Source organism: Ctenocephalides felis, unplaced genomic scaffold (assembly GCF_003426905.1).
Source record: "Ctenocephalides felis isolate EL2017-DRISC unplaced genomic scaffold, ASM342690v1 CF-g0.4_SCAFFOLD_00845, whole genome shotgun sequence".
In the NCBI taxonomy this organism is placed as follows: domain Eukaryota; kingdom Metazoa; phylum Arthropoda; class Insecta; order Siphonaptera; family Pulicidae; genus Ctenocephalides; species Ctenocephalides felis.
In genome coordinates, this window is record NW_020536999.1 from 43,050,559 (window position 1) to 43,071,942 (window position 21,384).

The 21,384-nt window shown below is 27.8% G+C and overlaps 1 protein-coding gene across 1 annotated transcript in view; it reads left to right on the plus strand.

Annotated features, from left to right (window-relative positions):
- LOC113383610 overlaps positions 1-21,384 on the plus strand; it is a 261,160-nt gene that overhangs the window by 64,753 nt on the left and 175,023 nt on the right. The window contains exons 6-7 of the mRNA XM_026621865.1: positions 2,379-2,576; positions 8,294-8,491. Coding sequence (XP_026477650.1) covers positions 2,379-2,576; positions 8,294-8,491 — 396 coding nt within the window. The remainder of the gene's footprint in view (positions 1-2,378; positions 2,577-8,293; positions 8,492-21,384) is intronic.

The following is a 21,384-nucleotide window of genomic DNA, read 5'->3' on the forward strand; positions in this document are numbered from 1 at the left end:
ATTCGGTTTTTGTTATGAAGCTGGTGGTCAATTTTTAGTCAAAGTTTTTAGTTAAAGACTGATTATTTATAAATTAACAATAATAATATATCATCATATGATACTATTACGAAAATATAAATTGGACTATTAAATTAAATAGTATTTATAATGAAACAAAAGAGTGCGCGTAAGGTTCACACGCGATTGAAGAGAAACTTATTTGCTACTATACAGGATGGCATTTAAGTAAAAATAAATACGTCATATAACAATTTTGAATAATGTTTATTAGTAATATGGTAACACTCATGATACACACATTTATTAGTGTCAACCATTATACACATTTATATAATGATAAATTATAAATTATATATTTATAATAGCATTAAAAATATGTATAATATTTGAAACAATAATTTAATTAACGTCATACTTCAAATATAATATGATCAGTTTGTCATGGTAATTAGCATTTATAAATGAACCTTCATTACAGAAATGAAGAAATTGCTGATTAATAAAATCTATAATATTCGTTCACACAGAGGATTATGTTAAACAACAAATATTTTTTTGCAACTTCACTCATCATGTAATTGTGGTTGAAGAACTTCATGTAATTAAAATTAACATACATTAATTGACTGCTTGTATAATCTAATCGATATAATCTAATTCTTTGAACAGCTGTAATATCTGTTTTGCCTAAAAAATATTTTCCATTTTAGTAACTTCAAAAATTTATAAAAACTATGAATAATATAGAAATAATTTCTAATCAATAAACGTAAGTTTCGTACACAGATCAAATTATTAATTTGTTTTATTATTTTTAAGGAACAGAATAAAATATTGTTCTGATTCAGGCATTTTTGATTAAATCAAGATTTGTATTACAATGTAACTTTGAAATCTTTATTTAACTATGCCGGTTTTCTTGTTGATATCGGTACGCATACATCGTTGATGTCGGTAAGCATACAACGAGAGATCTCTATTCACATACACGACGACTAATCACAATCGACCCGTATAGAAATGATCTCATCGAGAGCGAATGACCAACAGTTTGGGCGTAACAAACTTTCGTTGCATTTGTACAGATTTACACCCTAGTCGCGCCTAAAGCAATTTAACTTCAAAAATATTATTTTTGAGGAGTAAAAATAGCAAACAATGTTGCTTTCTGAAGTAATTATTATTTTATTGTGAGAAACTTAATACGTGCAACCTGAAACAGATTTAAAGTAATTTATATTGGCGCGTATGATTGAATTATATAATGAGTAATACTGTGGCAAACATTTTTTTATTTTTACGAATATATTATGACTAGGATTTATACAAAAACCGACATTTTAGAAAACTGGTTTTCGAATTTTAATTTTACTAAAAAGACGATTTTTACCGGTTTTCGAATTTTATATAGAAAATAAATTTTTGCTCGAATATTCTGTAATTTATCCGCAAATTTAGTGTAATTTGGAGCAGTATTTGCCGAAATTTATTTATTGTTTAATTTTATAGATAGTAAACAAAATTATTTTGATTTTAATTAGTAGTACTAAAAAATAATAGTTTATCTTGATTAAATAACTTTGAAAATAATTATTCGTTATTCATGCATCATATTCACATATAAAAATTAAAATATTTTTATGACAGTGAAAGGAAAGTTTTCGAATAAATAAAAATAATACATTTTTTAATAAAAAAATGCATCATATTAATATATATATATATATATATATATATATATTATATATATATAATATATATATAATATATTATATTATATATAATATATATAATATATATACATACATATATATATATATATATATATATATATATATATATTAATCAATTTTAGTTTTAAAAATAATTAAGTTAAACTCGGGTATTGTCTGTTCCGAGCAATTTTAATTAATTAATTTTGAACATTCTATTTATTTTTTTATTTGAAAAAATATGATTTCAAAAAACTAAGAACGTCTATCAAATTTTTACTTAGACATGTCCTTCATTGTTTCTAACAAAATTTTCTGAAATAGAAAATACTCACATACTTGCGTCCAAATTATGCTTAGCTGCTTTTAAAGCCTGATATAATAATTCTAAGTTTTTTGCTCTTTAATTTGTGGCTTCTAGGGTTTAAAACTCCTTTTTTTAAGTTTGAGTAGGGGAAGTTAGTTCTTTAAGAAGAAGGCACACTGATCTAAATTAATATATACAAGACCTTTCTGGGAACCATTGCAGACTGATAACATATCAAATGCTATTTTCTATTTATATAGTGAAAACCGACTTTTTTCACTGAAATGAGGCGGAGATTAAGATCACAATATTTTCTTTCATAGATATAAATAGTAAGATGATGAATCGTTTTTCAGCTGTATCAGTATCCGTGGGTGTATGGACTTTAGTTGCTATTTCACTGGAGCGATATTTTGCAATTTGCCGACCCCTGGAATCCAGGAGATGGCAAACTAGGAAACATGCTTTCAAGATGATAATCACAGTTTGGATTTGCAGCTTATTATGGAATGGTCCGATTTTGTTCGTGTCCAGATTACAGGCAATGAAGTCAGGTTAGAATAATATATATATATATATATATATATATATATATATATATATAATTTATCTTAGAACAATATATTAAAATTACAAAATATAGCAGGTTGAAATTGGCAATGTCTAGGTCATTGTTTAATACATCGAATATTTTTGACAAATAAACGACGTTTTACTTATTCATCATTACTATCGACATGTCATAGTATGATATAAAAAACAGCATTCTAGAATAAACAATAATATCATACATTTTTCAAACCTAGCTCGTGGTGTATTTTATATGGAATAATAATTTCTTTAATATTTTTAGAAAGTCTCGTCAATTTTAGTTTTGCTTCTGTAACCAACCTTTCCTATTAAACTGCTGCTATCACAATTTTTTATTATAAACAAAATTTTTAATATATGTTTCAAACTAAGCTTCAGCAAATTATTAATACTCATCAAAATATAAAATCATCATATATATATATAAATGATGGAAAAATATGCCACGTGCTGTATGTTGAATAAATACACTAAAGCGATCGTAATAGAACGACTGAAATTTTAAAGTGAACTTAAACTTTTAAAGTTTTTTTAAAATGCCTTCAACTTTGTCGATCAAAGCAACATGTCATGCAATGATATTATATACTTAGAAAAATTGCAACTATATTAAATAAAAATAATTTTATCATATATAAATATATATATATATATATATATATATATATGTATATATATATATATATATAATATAATATAACAAATACATTCTGAGTGGATAGATAGATATTAATTTAGAAATATGAACAACCAACACTCTTTTTCACACGAATTTATTAAATAATAATTTCATAAACGTTTCGAGACTAGGTTTGTCTCATCATCAGTGTGTTATAATTTAAAATATAAAATATGGAAACCTAAATTAGCATTATGTGTTATCCGTTACAAGTCATTCACTATACTGCCCCAACGATCGTGGGAGTCTGAATTCTCTATTCAAGTTCAAGTGGTAAGTCACGCAATATCAAATAGAGAAGGAATAGGGCCCAGTTGATAAATAATTATGAATATTTTTTCTCCTAGCGACATCTGGTTGAACATTCTAACCTCCATTCTGTGAACTATATTAATCAAAACTAAGTAAATAATATGCAATAATTTAATAATAAAGATAACTAATTTTCAGTTTGGTATTCTTATATTAAAAAACAAAAACACTATTTCTCCTTGATATGAGAATATGCATATTTTTTGATATCACAAACAAACAAACCTCACAAACAAACATGAATAACATTTAATAAGATATGTGGTTAGTTGTTTGTGATATGAAAAGACTTATATTTTGCCATTGCGCACATTCTCATACCGTAAAGCAATAGCTATTTTTATCATTTTAATATAAGCACACCATACTATAACTGTTTAATATTAGTTTTTCTTTTAGTTAAACTAATACATTTATTTTCTATTATCGATTATGTCTTGTATATTAAATTATAGAGAATATTCTAGTGATTAAAAATTAATTAGTTTTCCCAGAACACTGCAAATGGGTAAGCAGACAGAAATTTCATATCTCACAGAGCCCTGCAATAATTCAATAGAGAACTTATAGTCTGAGTTTAGAAGGTATCTTATGAACAATTATAATTCACCACCATTATCGCTCAAAGTTCTATGGACACGCGTTCAAGAACTGAGATAAAATTTCTACTATTACTTCAGAAGTCTTGTGTAAATATAAATTAAATAGATCTTAGACTTAATATGTAATCATGAAGAAATTTATCTTTTTTAAATAGCGCAAAAGTGGTCAGGTGATATTGTATTGAAAAATCTAAAACAATATTATTTTTCATGGTATTAACTGCGTTGAGTATCATGAAAATGGTGGAGCTTTTTACACGACGTCGATGCTGATATGCTTCTTGAGTGGACTGTAATTTTTATAATCGGCGAAATGTGAATTCTCCACGATGATTGTTTTTGCAAATAAAAGTCCTGTTAGGGGGAAGTCCCGTAACGCCGGACAGCACCAAGAACCGGGCACTCTATTTAACACGTATTATTTAAGCGAGTATAAATCTTTTCATTTCAAAATACAATTGAAAGGGGCATGGGGGCCACACAGGATCACTTTTCTGAGAGTTTACGTAATATATTCCAGGTATTCAATTTTGTTCTGTATGAGTGCTAACGGTCACTACATACCCCTATTCTTTGTATTTCCTAGTCAAAGAATGAAAATCTTATGATGAATGCTCCATCTAAGAGCATCGGTGTGGCCCAGCTAAAAGAGTGGATAAATAGCGATTTTTTTGCAATATTTAAGAATATTAGTCAAAGTCACAAGTGCAAACATTCCAAAGTGTGGAGATGGCTACATATGTGATCAATGCAGGTTATTTTGAAATGTCCGGTACTAGGTGCCATGTTAAACTCATATTATTTGATACCAAAGTTTGATTGATAGTAATAATTATTTTTGAGCAAAGATTGCGGTTTTGTTAATTTAGTTCAATTTCTAACTTTGTTATCTAGCATAAATCATAATTTAATAAACATTTCGTAAAATATTTCCTGATTTATTTATAAATTACCTTAAGTGTCCGCCACTAGGGGACTTTCCCCTATATTCAGGTTAAATTAATTCAATTTTATTTTACAAATACGTCCTTCTTCTTTGACTAATAATACTAGACAAAATATTTATCTGAATTTCAGGCCTGATAGAGTACATTTTATTGTCTTATTTATTACTCAATTATATGAGCAGTCGAACCTGGGCAGGATCGTTCCTTATTTACGGGATTAACAAAATTTTTCCTGACCCTTATATGAAATGATATTTCATAATTTTATGGCGACGGTTAAACCAGATGTTTTAATTTAAAAAAATCATCTAAATGGTAATCATGTATGGTTGCAACGGTTTTGCACCGAACTGTGTAGATAAATATATATATATATATATATATATATATATATATATATATATTTATATACATACAGTTTTTATTTATGTATCTATGTCATGTAATAGCAAACCGTATCAGCATTTATATGGATGTATGTCCCGATCTGCATTGCACTTTGCAGCATAAATTGCCATGCATATGTGTCCTTATGGGATCGTAATGCAAGTAGTTTTCAGACCTTTGAAATACTATTATTCTAGCGGGAATAGACAATTGTTGAAACATTCTTAGCATTTTCTCTGGCGTGAGATAAACAAATACGTAAAAACGAGTCAAACTTATATACGGATTAATCCGTTTCGAGCTTGAATCAGAATTTTGCAAATCATTATACATTTATTAACCATCATAAAACGTTTGTAATTATTCTAATTACTGTCACTGCGGAATTAAATCCGGAAAAATGTTGAAGAGAATTCTGATTATTTAAAATTAGATGGTAGACAAACCACGTTCTCAAATAAAACTTTCAGCACTAAAATGTAATGTGACCAATTTGTTTGATTTAAACGTGAAAGAATAAAAAACATAAATAGTTCATTAAATTAGGCAGTATAATTGATTATATAGACCTACTATAGGATTTGTGGTTAATAAGTTTTCGAGAATCTGTAGATTGTGGGCTAGTATATCTGGATATTTATTAGCTCCACGAGAATATAAATCATAAGTTCGACGAACAATTGGTTGTTGGAGAATAGGATAAATGATGATAATTTACAGATGGCTTTGGCTAACATAAATCACTTATTTATACACATTCATAAAACTTTATATACTTGAACATTCTTGAAAATAATCGTGTGTATATAGATTCTTGATTGTGTCCTCTAATAACCATAGAATTTTTCAAGATAATATATTTGTAAAGAAAGTAAGCTCTTATAGAGTTTATACAAAGAATTGTTGGATCTAACATAATATAAACAATTCATGTTATAAAATAATAAAGTAACATATACCTAAAAATTATGTTACCATATCGTAAACTAAGCAACTGTGTTCACAACCGAAAAAATAATTAACAACAAAAAATACTTTTGTTATTGATTTTCAAATATTGCCATTTATCTCCCGATAGCAAGGTCGTAATAATCGAGGTGATAGCTGCTCTACCCTATAGATATTGGATAGTTGAGTCTTGGTTTTATATATGCTGTATTAAATTTCCAAGGAATCCAATTATTCCAAAAAACCATAAGATTAAAAAAAATTATTTCAAGAACATGATCTATATCAATATATAGATATATAGAGGCAATAATAAACTAGTTGGTTTGATATTTAGCCTTGAGGCAAGTTACATGAACTTCCCGATATGTGTAAATAATTGACTTAATTAATAAAATATAAATTAATTTATGAGTGATTAAAAGTATTCCGAGTGGATTTATTACACATAATTGAAAACGAACAAACACGTTAACTCGGAGTATTTTACAAAAGCAAATTTTTAAAAATTTATAATTTTCATAATTGAATGAGTTTTTATAGGAATTTAATAATTTAGTATGTTCATTAAAACCAAGTACTCTATCGTTATCCAAGTGAGTGAATCGTCTAATTTTAATTTTAACAAACGCCAAAAAAACTACTCATTTTCTCAAACTTTGATAATTTTTTTAATATTAAACTACTTGTCGTAAGGCCGTAATATTACAGTAAGTTTTATAAACCATGATATATATCGCTAAAAAAATCCATAAAAATTGGCCTAATTTTTTTTTCAATAGTTAATTACAAGAAAACGGCTCGGTACATTTTCACCTTAGTTTTTGATTTTTTCAAATTGGTTCGGTAGGATGAGCTTTTAAATGTAGACGAAAAGTTTAACTTTTTTTCCAAATTTCAAAGAAACGGCTTAGCCGATCGTCGTACAAAACTGACAAACGACAGTCCTCATCGAAATACATCAAATGGTTTTTAAATTTCTTAAATCTGTTCAGGCGTTTTTGAGAAAACGTCGATGAAAGGTCTAATTTTGACAAATGCCAAAAAAACGATACCAATTTTTGCAAACTTTGACGAATTTTCAAAGTTAAACCAATTGTCGTAGGGCCGTAATATTTTAGTATGATCTAGAAGACTATAGTGTCTACCGTCAAAAAAATAATAACAAAAATCGTCGAAAATTTTTTTTAACATTTTATTACAAGCCGGTCGATCTTTACCAAAAACTAATCAACACGATTCCCAATCAATATCTTTCGAACGGTTTTTGAATTTTCTTAATCGGTTTAGAATTGCGGGCTAAAACGTAGACGAAAAAATTTTCACTTTTCTGCTATTTATAAAGAAACGTCTCGGCCGATCGTCTCACAAAACTGACAAACGATAGTCCTCGTCGAGATACATCGAATGGCTTTTAAGTTTTCTAAATCGGCCCAGCCGTTTTCGAGAAAACGTCAAAACGGCAAAAAAACTGTTCACAAATTTGATCTCATTCGATTCAGAATGGCTTGAAACGTCGAGAAAACATAAAATTAGCGAATCGGATTTTTTTATGAAAACATAAACTTCTCCTTCGGGAAGTTAATAAATCACGGTATAACTAGCTTTTGAACAATGGAAAGATAAAATTCATTCTATGCATCTCGAATGAGTATTTTCATCAGACTACATTGTGAGTTGTTTGAAATCAGTGTTTTCAATGATAAAAATACATAATGTGGATATGCTATTTTGAGCTATTCCAATCTCAGTATTCTATCTATATTTGCCAATTCAATAATTCATTTCCATTTTCACATTTTCAGGTCATCACAAATGCCGCGAGCAATGGTCTTCTGCAAATGGAGAGCGAATCTATAATTTATTTTTGGACGCGGTTCTACTGATTCTGCCTCTTCTGATTATGAGTCTTGCTTATTCTCTAATTGTAGGAAAGCTTTGGAGAGGACTGAAACGTGAAATTGGCCAACATAATATGACTAATAACATGTTGCTTATACAAGGTATGTATTTAATGTAGATTAAACGATGTGTGCCTTTAATGTTTATTAAAACCTTTAGTACCATAATTTAATTCAGTGTTCTCTCAATTAAAAAAAGACTTCTTGAAAAAAAATGTTTTCTTTATTTTGATATATTTTGGAAATTCTGAACTTTTTTCAAAGCAATCGTACTGCTTTAACTGCATAGAGATGAAATATCGAAGCGCGTAAGCGCCGGGTCTCCGTCTAACGCATTAACAGAATTTATACTTATTGATAAAATCTCTAAAAAATATCTGATAATTTGATGTGCACATGTCTAATGATCATTTTTGACCGCCAATTGGCCTTTTTTTACTTTTTTCACTAGATCTCCGAAACTGCTAGACCTGCCTTCATAAAAATTTGTTCAATTCTTTATCTTGTCATGAGAAGTAAAATGTTTTTCGAATTGAGTTGCCGTTTGTGGCACTTTTTACCCCGTATGTTTGAAACGGCTAGACCTTCTTATGCCAAAAACTAATCAGCACGTCTCCTTATTAACAGAAATTGAATGTTTTCTGAATAGTCAAAATTAGTTGAATAGCCGAAATCGTCGATAAAAATGTGTATCAGCACACACACACGCACATACACACACACATACATCAATTTTTTCCAAGGTATGACAAAGGGTTCAGAAACCTCATTTTCTCAAACAATTTTCATTTTCGATTTATTTGCGATCACTATAACTTACTCTACAGGAAGTTAATAAAGTTGATATATATATATATATATATATATATATATATGTTTCATTTGAGTTTAATATTCGGGCGTAACATCAATAAAAATAGTATGAGTTTTTTTTTTAAATTTATTTATTTAAAATCCATACGTTTCGGCTAGCATCTTAGCCATCATTCAGTGGTAATCAAGTTAACTATAAAAATTGAAACTAAATAAATTATATGAAAGGAAATTCCATGGAAAAACAATAATAATAATAATAGTAATAAAACACTTACAATTTTGTATCCTAATATAGCATATGAAACCATTATTAATCCATGGTATGAGTATGTGCACATTGATAAGATATATATTTTTTAACACAAACATCACAAATGGTAATATATATATATATATATATATATATATATATATATATATATATATTGAGAGTAGTCAAATCTGATTCACGCTTTGTAATTAACCCTTAATTCCTTCGTTTTTAATTTAAAGCTAGCTTTAGCTTTAAAGCTACTAGTTTAGAACGATATCTAATTCGGTGCATGAGATTTCGTAGATTATTTATTTATTTATTTATTTATTTATTCATAAGCAAGCCGTAATCAATAATAATAGATATTATTTCAGGCTCTTGTCAAGCTTATACATAATTAATATTAAAAGGATAGTAATTTTATAATAATCATAGTAGATGCACAATTTTCGCTTCTGAAAAAAGAGCTGAAAAAAAAAGCATTCGAACATTAAATACATCATCAAGTTCATTATAATAAAGTCTATTGGACCACCAGTCAAGCTCAAAATTCTTGCACAAGGTTGAAAGTTATACTCATCTAAAACCGTAAAAAAAATAAATTAATAAATAGCAATAAAAAAACATGGTTGTACAGGCGATCAAAAGGTCAGACTATATAGATAAAGAATAAGGATTATGCAAGAAAATAGTTATTGAAATCAAATTGAGATTTGATTGAATTGAATTGAGAGATTAATTGTGATTATGCCTATATTGGCGATACCAAACAAATCTTGAATCCAAAACCAGCATGACATTGATTCTACAAATAAAAATCAAGGGCGCACAATGATTACCAATCGCTCAAAAATCATTACCACAAATCGGGTATACCACAAAGACGCTTTGCAGAATCAACGTTCATTCTACGCGATAAAAACAGTATTATTAAACGGAGTGATACTAGCTTCTTATGCGAAAACTATAATCAGTTTATTGTTAATAATGTTTTCACATTTATGTCGGAAATTTAACTTTGCATACATCCTTTTATTACTTACATTTGCAGCTTATTAAATTTGCCTTGAATGACCGGCATTTCTCTACAACTCATTTTAAAAATATATTTTATAAAATAGTGACTATTGACATTTTGTGCTTCATTGCCGATTTATCTCTGTAATATGTTAGTGTAATTCTAAGAAGTGCCTTTGTAACATTTTAATTTGTTTTTGATATACAGTAGAACCTCGATTATCCGCACTTCGGTTATACGGATTTGCGATTATCCGGACATAATCGCGTCGGAACTTTATATGGGCATATTCCGCCCGCGCCGCTGTTTCGCTGCCCCGCGCAGCCTTATCGCTTTATGTAATTTGTTTGCAATTTTGCTAGTGTGTTCTGACGTGCATATATGCATTTTTAAAGGGTGGTGTTATTCCTTAAAGATAAAATAAAGATTATAGAATCATTAAAAATGGCGAAACCGGCCGTAAGTTAGCTGATAGGTATGGTGTAAGTACATCCACTATAAGCGATACTAAAAAGAATGCCGATTCAATTTAGTCGTACACTTGCAAGTTACATAGTAAAGAGAGAGTGAAAATCGGAAAATGATGAACAGACCAAAAAATTAACTCTCAGAAGAAGCTCTATATTGTTGGTTTTTACAAAAACGATCAACAAATTATTCGTAAGCAACATTGATACTTTACGTACCACCTGAATATTTTACCTCATGATTAATATAATATGTATAATGTAATCTAATCATAATATTTGTGAAAATAAACCGAAATATCACAGTCGAGTTTCGGCAGCCGTAGTGAGCACATCGTTCAAAATATTTATTTAATAGTATAATTTGATTGTAGTGAATAGAAGAAATTATAACGGGTTATTATGGATACCGAGCCACCTGACCCGGGTGGCGGTGAGTCACAATCGTTATCAGATGTTGATATAAATACAAGTAGTGAAAGTGAATTGGAGTGGGATAATAATACATATTATGTCACAGAAGGTGACAAAATTCATTGGGTAAATGATACTACTAATATTAGAGATAAATCGGGAATAATTAATAGGAAAGATGGTGAAACATATAGAAGTTACAAAGAAAATAATGTAATGACTGGTAATAATTCAATAAATGACAGATCGGAAAGTACAAATAAAAAGTTAAAAGCAGATGTAATTGAAGAGGCAAATGCAAATCAAACTAGTGATAATAATTCAGTAGTAAATGAAAACAATGAAAACAATAATAATTGGTATAATATGTGTGTAAAGGACATGGAAACTATTAAAGAAATGAAATTTTATCAAGAAACGGATGAAGGCCCATTTATAGTGCATGCTGAGAGTAAAGATAAAAATATTGGAAGATTTCACCCAATGGCAGTAGGAAGAATCTTTCATAAACATTTAATAAATTTGAGTAAAGATATAGAAGAAATCAGATCAATCGGTAAAAATAAAATAAATATAGTATTGAAAAATTATAAGAGTGCAAATAGAATAATAAGAGAAAATTTATTAGAAATATTTAACATTAATGCATATATACCTAGACACAAATTAATGAGATCGGGAATTATCTTTGATATTGACCCAGAAATAGATGAAAAAGAAATATTGAGCAGTATTCGAAGTGATTGTGAAGTTTTGGCAATTAAATGTTTAAAGGGTAGAAATAATGAAACAAAAAAGGTTAGATCACAACGAGTCAAAATAGTATTTAGAGGTAATAAATTACCGGAAAGAGTTTATATACATTCAGTGAGTTGTAGGGTTGAACCATTTATTCAGAAAGTAATACAGTGCCACAATTGCTGGAGGTATGGTCACGTACAGGCCCAATGTAAAAGTAAAATACGTTGTAAAAAGTGTGCAGAGGAACATAAAATGGAGGTATGTAAAAGTGAATTAGTGATATGCGGTCTATGTTATCGAAATCATCTAGCGGATGATAAAGGCTGTGAGGTTTACTTAAAAAATAAAAAAATTAAAGAGATTATGGCAATGCAGAATATAACATATTCCGAAACAAGAAAGATAGTGCAAAACAATGGATACGCTGAAGCAGTTGGTAACACCAATCAGTTTAAAACATATGAAAGTAGTTACCCAGAAATCATTAATACCACTGCACGGAATTCAAGTACATCAAGTAGTAATAGGTATCAAATACTATCAAATTGGAAGGAAAAAGAAGAATATTATGACAAAGAAGTGTTAATGAGAATAAATAAGCCATATAATAGGAATAATATGAGAAATTTTTACAACAGAAATTTTGAACATCGGTCAGGGGTAGATTTAGTAGAAAGAAATGATAGTACTAACTCAAACAGAAGGAATAAAAGAAATGAGATTAGAGAAATATCAACTGCACGGAGGATACAATTGAGAAGTGATATTATGAATATAATTAAAAAACTAGAGGATCAGAGATATGGGATAGATGTAAATAAAGAAGATAATATGAATTTGATAAAAACAAAATTAGAATTAGTTTTAGAAAGTTTAGGTAAAGGTAGTGAAAAAAAATCATTAGAAATGGTTTATTCTGAAGGAATTGATTAATTATTTATTTAGCGAAGATTAATGTGTGAGTATGTAGGTATAAATTTAAAATTTAAAATTTAAAAATTATATATATATATATATATATATATATATATATATATATTGAAAAAGAAATAATAAGAAGATAGTTAAGGTTCTATTGTATTTATTTGTTTATTTGGTTAAGTAATGTTAAATTAATTAATTAATTATTGTTATTAATTTTTATATATATAAGGATTAAATTATGAGAATAATGCAATGGAATATTAGATCGTTTTATGCAAATAAAGAAAGTTTAGAAGAGTGGTTATATAATAAACAATTAGATATAATAGCATTATCAGAAACCTGGTTAATAAGAATAGGCAGTATAATCTAAAAAATTTTAATTGTATAAGAAAAGATAGGAACGATAATAAAGGAGGGTCGGCATTATTTATAAATAAAAATATAGATAGTAGGGAATATGAAATAAATTTTGAATCAGTCGAAGATAATAATTGTCAAATGTGTGCAGCAGAAGTTAACGTTAATAAGGAAAAAAATTTATTTGATATCATTGTATGTTGTTCCCAAAACGAATATTTCAAAAGAGCAATGGAATAGATTATTCTGTAAAATCCCAAAACCTTGTATCATTATGGGAGATTTTAATGTTCACCATTATGCGTGGGGTTGCTCATATAGTGATAGATATGGTAATGAACTATTGGAATCAATTGAAGAAAACAATTTATATTTAGTGAACAATGGAAGTCCGACTCTGGTATTCAAAAATACAAAAACGGTGGTTGATATAACTTTATGTTCATCAGAAATAATAAATAAGATAAAGTGGGAAGTGCAAAAGGAGTCACTGGGATCTGATCATTTTCCAATCCATGTTGAACTTAATGTGAAAAATGACAAATATATAAATACATCAGTAAGAAAATGAAATTGTAAACGAGCAGACTGGGATAAATATAAATCCGTTATAGAAGAAAAATGCGAAAAGATAGATAATTCTACAACAGAAGTTAGTTATAGTGAATTATTAGATTGGATTGATAGTGCAGCTAACAGCAGTATACAAATTAATAAGGTGACGAATAAAACCAGAAGACCAATGTGGTTTGATAATGAGTGCTTGGATTTAATTAAAAAACGAAGAGAAATAGAAGCAAAATACAGAAATAATGCAAACTGGGAAAACTTTATAGAATGTAATAGATTCAAGGCAAAAGTAAGAAGAATTTTCAAATTGAAAAAAAGAGAAAGCTGGAATAATTATATAATAATATAAAACCTAAAACGCCCGCTAGGAAAGTTTTCAAAATGGTAAGATCTATGCTAAATATGGGTGAATCGGGAAATGTATCAAAATGTAGTGATGATGTATTAGATGTTCTAGTAGACAAAATAGCACCACCAGGAGTTAGTTACAATATTGATGAAGATTTAAATGGGTATGCGGAAATGGAAAATGATTTATTAAGTAAACCGTTTACAAAATGGGAACTAGAAAAAACCTGGAATAAAAGAACGGATACAGCGCCTGGATTAAATAATATTCAATATTCAATGTTAAGAAACCTTCCAGAGAAAGGTAAACAAATATTACTAAAGATAATTAATAAATATTGGAAGAGGCCTGAATTAATTGATGACTGGCATATTAATAAAGTGATTTTGTTAAGAAAACCAAATATAAATAGAAATGAAATAGATGCCTATAGACCAATAACTTTAAGCTCGTGCATAGCCAAGATAAAAGATAGATTGATAAAGAGGAGGCTAGAATGGTGGTTGGAACATAATAAAATATTCCCAAGAACTCAATTTGGTTTCAGAAGAAAACATAGTACAATGGATAATTTAAGTATATTTATTAGTGACATATATTTGGCATTTTCTAAAAATACATATGTTGTAGCACTATTTAGTGATATAAAGGGAGCATATGACAATGTAATACCTAATATTTTAATGGATAAATTATTAAAGTTAGGTTTGCCATTAATTTTTGTACGAAGTATAATTTATAATGTTTTTCAAAGAAAAATAGTTATAGAGATGAATGATAGAAAATATGAAAGATACTTATACAAAGGACTTCCGCAAGGGGGTATACTGAGTCCTTTATTATATGCTTTATATGCTTATGACTTAGAAAAAATTTGGGTACCTGGAACAAAGATCTTACAATATGCTGATGATGTTGTGATTTATGTAGAAAGGAAAACATTAAAAGATGCTTTGGAGATTATGACAAACAATATTGATTATACAATTTATGGTTGAGCAAAAATGGTTTAACATTATCAGAAGAAAAAAGTACGATTGGTATATTCACTAGACATAATAAAAGAAATTTCCCAACAAGCATTCAAACAAAAAATTATAATATAAAAGTTCAAGAAATAAATAAATTTTTAGGAATTTATCTAGATCAAAAGTTGGCATTCAAGACACATATAGAAAGTATTAAAAAAAAGACAGAAAAAAGTATAAATATATTAAGAATGTTAAATAAAACTTGGAATGGTTTACATCCAAGTTCAGCATTAAACCTATATAGAGTATTAATTCGACCAAAATTAGATTATGGCTCTTGGATATTTAGTAACAGTAGAAAAATTCAAGATTTAGACAAGATTCAATATCGATGTCTTAGAATATGTATAGGAGCAATGAAGTCAACGCCAACAAATGTATTATTATTGGAAAGTGGAGAAATGCCATTAGAAATAAGACGAAAGCTCTTATGTGATAAATATATTTTGAAAAACATAATAAATAATGAATCTGTGTTGAATTACAAACTGATGGAAATATGGAGATGTATAGACAGGAGCACATATTGGATAAACAAAAAAGTACCAGACATTCTAAGCAGTTTTCAATTTTTAAAGGATTATAGGAAATTTAACGTAGTCCATGGAGTTCATCCATATTATGAAAAACTGTATTATAATAAAAGAACGATTGTAGTCAAAAAAGAGTATAAAAAGTGGATAGAACACGATGGACCTAATAGTATAATTTTATATACGGATGGGTCGAGAAATAATGTTTCACATAGAGTTGGATGTGCAATATGGATTGAAAAGGAAAAAATACCAATATGTTATAAACTCCCGGAGTTTATTTCTATTTATTCGGCAGAACTAATAGCTATTCGTGAAGCTGTTAGAATAGCTAAAATGAATAAGTATAAAAAAACTATGATTTTAACAGATAGTTTAAGTTGTGTAAATAAATTAGAGAAGTTCATGAATACAATAGAATTTGAAGAAAAAATATATTTTGAAATATTGAATGATATAGAGATAATTACAGGGATTGGAAATAACATAAAATTGGATGGGTACAAGGCTGATGAACTGGCAAAAATAGCAAGTGTAAGCGGACAAGAATATAATAAATGCTTATATGGTGACATAATTAAGAAAATTAAAATTAAATCAGAGGAGAGATGGAAAGAAGTATGGAGAGAAACATCGCAAAGAAAAGGAAGGCATTACAAATTATATAATGACTGTTTTATATATATATATATATATATATATATATATTGTAGAGTTTTCGAACAAGAATCCAAAATAATATAAAATAAAAAACAAAGAAAAGTTTTTAATAAACAATTTCTTTATTTAATTATTTTTTTACTGTCAACGTTTCGGAACTAGGTACGTTCCATCTTCAGGACATCTGTCAAGAAACATGATCTTGATAAGATTTAAGCAAACAATATGTTTAAGAATAGAAAATAGATTTTTCTTAAATAATAAATTAATTGTAACAAATAATAATGTACAGAAATATGATAATATGATCAAAATGAAAATGATAAAAATAAATGAGTGGATTATCAGAACAGGATATTAAAAATGATAGAATTTTTTTGAAAATTATGGAAAAATTTTTTAAGAAAGGATTAATGATAAAATTGAATTAATTACCTGTATGTTTGAATATACGTTAGCACTTCTTCACTAAACAAGAATTTTTGACAAAAAATGAATTTGTGAGTTATTTTTCCGCCGAATAGTTAACTTTTGTAAATCAAAATTACTAAAAGTGTTGTCTTTTTTTTAAATTATTATTTGAAAACAAATAATATTGTATTCGAAGTTATACTATTGGCTTTTGGAAGCGAACTAAACTGTATTTGATGGATTCATATGTAACACGTGTAAACACTTGAAACGAGAACTGTGAGATTGTATGTGTGTGTTTTTTTCATGTTAGGGTGTAAATACTTAAATTATTGAACTTAAAATGAAGTCGATATTAATTGTTTGTCAAAAAGTGTAAAAAATTTAAATATGAATCATGTAATAGGTTGTGATCTGATCTGATTACATGATTCATATTTAAATTTTTTACACTTTTTGACAAACAATTAATATCGACTTCATTTTAAGTTCAATAATTTAAGTATTTACACCCTAACATGAAAAAAACACACACATACAATCTCACAGTTCTCGTTTCAAGTGTTTACACGTGTTACATATGAATCCATCAAATACAGTTTAGTTCGCTTCCAAAAGCCAATAGTATAACTTCGAATACAATATTATTTGTTTTCAAATAATAGTTTTAAAAAAAGACAACACTTTTAGTAATTTTGATTTACAAAAGTTAACTATTCGGCGGAAAAATAACTCACAAATTCATTTTTTGTCAAAAATTCTTGTTTAGTGAAAAAGTGCTAACGTATATTCAAACATACAGGTAATTAATTCAATTTTATCATTAATCCTTTCTTAAAAAATTTTTCCATAACTTTCAAAAAAATTCTATCATTTTTAATATCCTGTTCTGATAATCCACTCATTTATTTTTATCATTTTCATTTTGATCATATTATCATATTTCTGTACATTATTATTTGTTACAATTAATTTATTATTTAAGAAAAATCTATTTTCTATTCTTAAACATATTGTTTGCTTAAATCTTATCAAGATCATGTTTCTTGACAGATGTCCTGAAGATGGAACGTACCTAGTTCCGAAACGTTGACAGTAAACAAATAATTAAATAAAGAAATTGTTTATTAAAAACTTTTCTTGTTTTTTTATTTTATATTATTTTTGGATTCTTGTTCGAAACTCTACAAAATATACACAAATCCAAGACTCTACCATTCAATATATATATATATATATAACAAATGTATTCTGAGTGGATAATAGATATTAATTTGGAAATATGAACAAACAACACTCTTCTTGCACTAATTTATTAAATAATAATTTTCACAAACGTTTCGAGACTAGGTTTGTCTCATCATCAGTGTGTTATAATTAAAAAATTTTAAAATATGGAAATCTAAATTAGCATGTTGTGTTTTTCATTACAAGTCGTTCACTGCACGCTGCTTTTTAATACCAAACGTCTTCGGTATTCGTATTCTCTCCTACTTGAAAACCACTTGAAATTGTAAAGTCACTCAATCAGATAGGAAAGAAAGGATTAGGGTCCAGTTGAAAAATAGATGTCGTTAGGAGAAAAAATATTCTATGATGAGATGGTTTGTTTATAAGATTTGTTATAATTAAAAGTGTATGTACATTGTTATAATTAAAAGTGTATGTACATCTATATATAAGCTACAAAGTATGAATGAGATTCAGATATGTATCATGTAATATATTGGTATCTGTCCGTAAATTTACTGTGTTACTTGTATGGGCTATTAACATCGATTCTGCAATACTTCTTTTAAATAAATCTTGTTCATAATATAAAATGTGCGGATTATTGAAATCGAAACTATGGCTGTTAGAGATAGCGTGGTCTACAAAGCAAACAAAGTAAGAATAATAACATACAACAAAAAAGTACACTTGTAGACCACCCTATCTCTAACAGCCATAGTTTTGATTTCAATAATCCGCACATTTTATATTATGAACAAGATTTATTTATATATTTTATTTATCATATTTAGTTTTTATTTTACTTTTTTCGTTTCAAAATTATAGACCCACTGATAATATAAAATTTTACGTCAAATCGTATGGAAGAATAAAGATGTATTTTTTTTCCTGAAGTTATGCTCTTTAGGAATTATTCATATATATATATATATATATTATATATATATATATATATATATGTTTAATTTGAGTTTAATATTCGGGCGTAACATCAATAAAAATAGTATGAGTTTTTTTAAAAAAATTTATTTATTTAAAATCCATACGTTTCGGCTAGCATCTTAGCCATCATTCAGTGGTAATAAAGTTAACTATAAAAATTGAAACTAAATAAATTATATGAAAGGAAATTTCATGGAAAAACAATAATAATAATAATAGTAATAAAACACTTACAATTTTGTATCCTAATATAGCATATGAAACCATTATTAATCCATGGTATAAGTATGTGCACATTGATAAGATATGTATTTTTTAACACAAACATCACAAATGGTAAAACACACTAATAATCATTACTTGTATTCCGGAAGAAGACATTAACATATTTACTGATAATTTTAACAATTTTAATAAAAAACTACAGTTTACCGTAGAATTAGAGACAGTGAATTCGATTAGTTTTCTAGACATCAGACTAATACGTACAAATGACCACCGACTAATTACTAACTGGTACCAGAAACCAACTAGCTCCGGACGATACATAAATTACCACTCATACCACCCTCTTAAAATGAAAATAGCGACAATAATAAATTTAACAGACCACGCCATATTACTATCTAAAATCCATACGTTTCGGCTAGCATCTTAGCCATCATTCAGTGGTAATCAAGTTAACTTATAAAAATTGAAACTAAATAAATTATATGAAAGGAAATTTCATGGAAAAACATATAATAATAATATTATAAAACCTTACAATTTGTATCCTAATATAGCATATGAAACCATTATTAATCCATGGTATGAGTATGTGCACATTGATAAGATATGTATTTTTTAACACAAACATCACAAATGGTAAAACACACTAATAATCATTACTTGTATTCCGGAAGAAGACATTAACATATTTACTGATAATTTTAACAATTTTAATAAAAAACTACAGTTTACCGTAGAATTAGAGACAGTGAATTCGATTAGTTTTCTAGACATCAGACTAATGCGTACAAATGACCACCGACTAATTACTAACTGGTACCAGAAACCAACTAGCTCCGGACGATACATAAATTACCACTCATACCACCCTCTTAAAATGAAAATAGCGACAATAATAAATTTAACAGACCACGCCATATTACTATCTGACAAAAACTTCTGGGACACGAACATTGACCTGGTTATAAACACACTGAAAAACAACTCATATCCTACGAACATAATCAACTCGGTCATAAATAACAGACGCAGTTACATTCTTAACAAACAAAAAGACCTCACAGACCATAAAAACCGTTTAGACTTAGAATCATATACTGGTGTCATTTGCCTACCGTACGTAAAAGATTTATATTTCTCGTGGAAAAAATTATTTCCACAGTGTGGCATTCTGTTGGTATGTAATTGTGATGCAACCCTTAGTTCAATTTTTACACAAATGAAATCTAAGTTCAATTTTGACCGGTTCAGGAATTTAGTATATCAAATTAATTGCTCTAATTGCGAACTCTTTTATATTGGAGAAACTAGCCAAAACCTGAGTAAACGCCTTAATCAACACAAAAATAATTCAAAAAATCCCAAACAATTTAAAACAATGTTAACTGAGCATATTAAAATTTAAATCACAATATCGATTTTTTTAACCCTAAAATTTTACATTTTGAAGAGAATACAATTAAAAGAAGATTCGCTGAGGGGTTGTTTTTACAATTACATAACGACAAAGTGATAAACAAACGCTTTGACAATACGGCCCTGAACGAAGCGAACACGTGGTTTCTTAATAGCGTGTCAAAATTCCTTAAAAATAACAAAATCCCATCGCCTTTTAAATTTTCCAAAAAATATCAACACATGCTAAAAACTACTTTGAGAAAGTTGTGACATTTCTATCCTAAACTCCGAAGAGTAAATACATAGTTTCGACAACTTGTCAAGTTATCATGATTATTAGTGTGTTTTACCATTTGTGATGTTTGTGTTAAAAAATACATATCTTATCAATGTGCACATACTCATACCATGGATTAATAATGGTTTCATATGCTATATTAGGATACAAAATTGTAAGTGTTTTATTACTATTATTATTATTATTGTTTTTCCATGAAATTTCCTTTTTTATAATTTATTTAGTTTCAATTTTTATAGTTAACTTGATTACCACTGAATGATGGCTAAGATGCTAGCCGAAACGTATGGATTTTAGATAAATAAAATTTTTTAAAAAAACTCATACTATTTTTATTGATGTTACG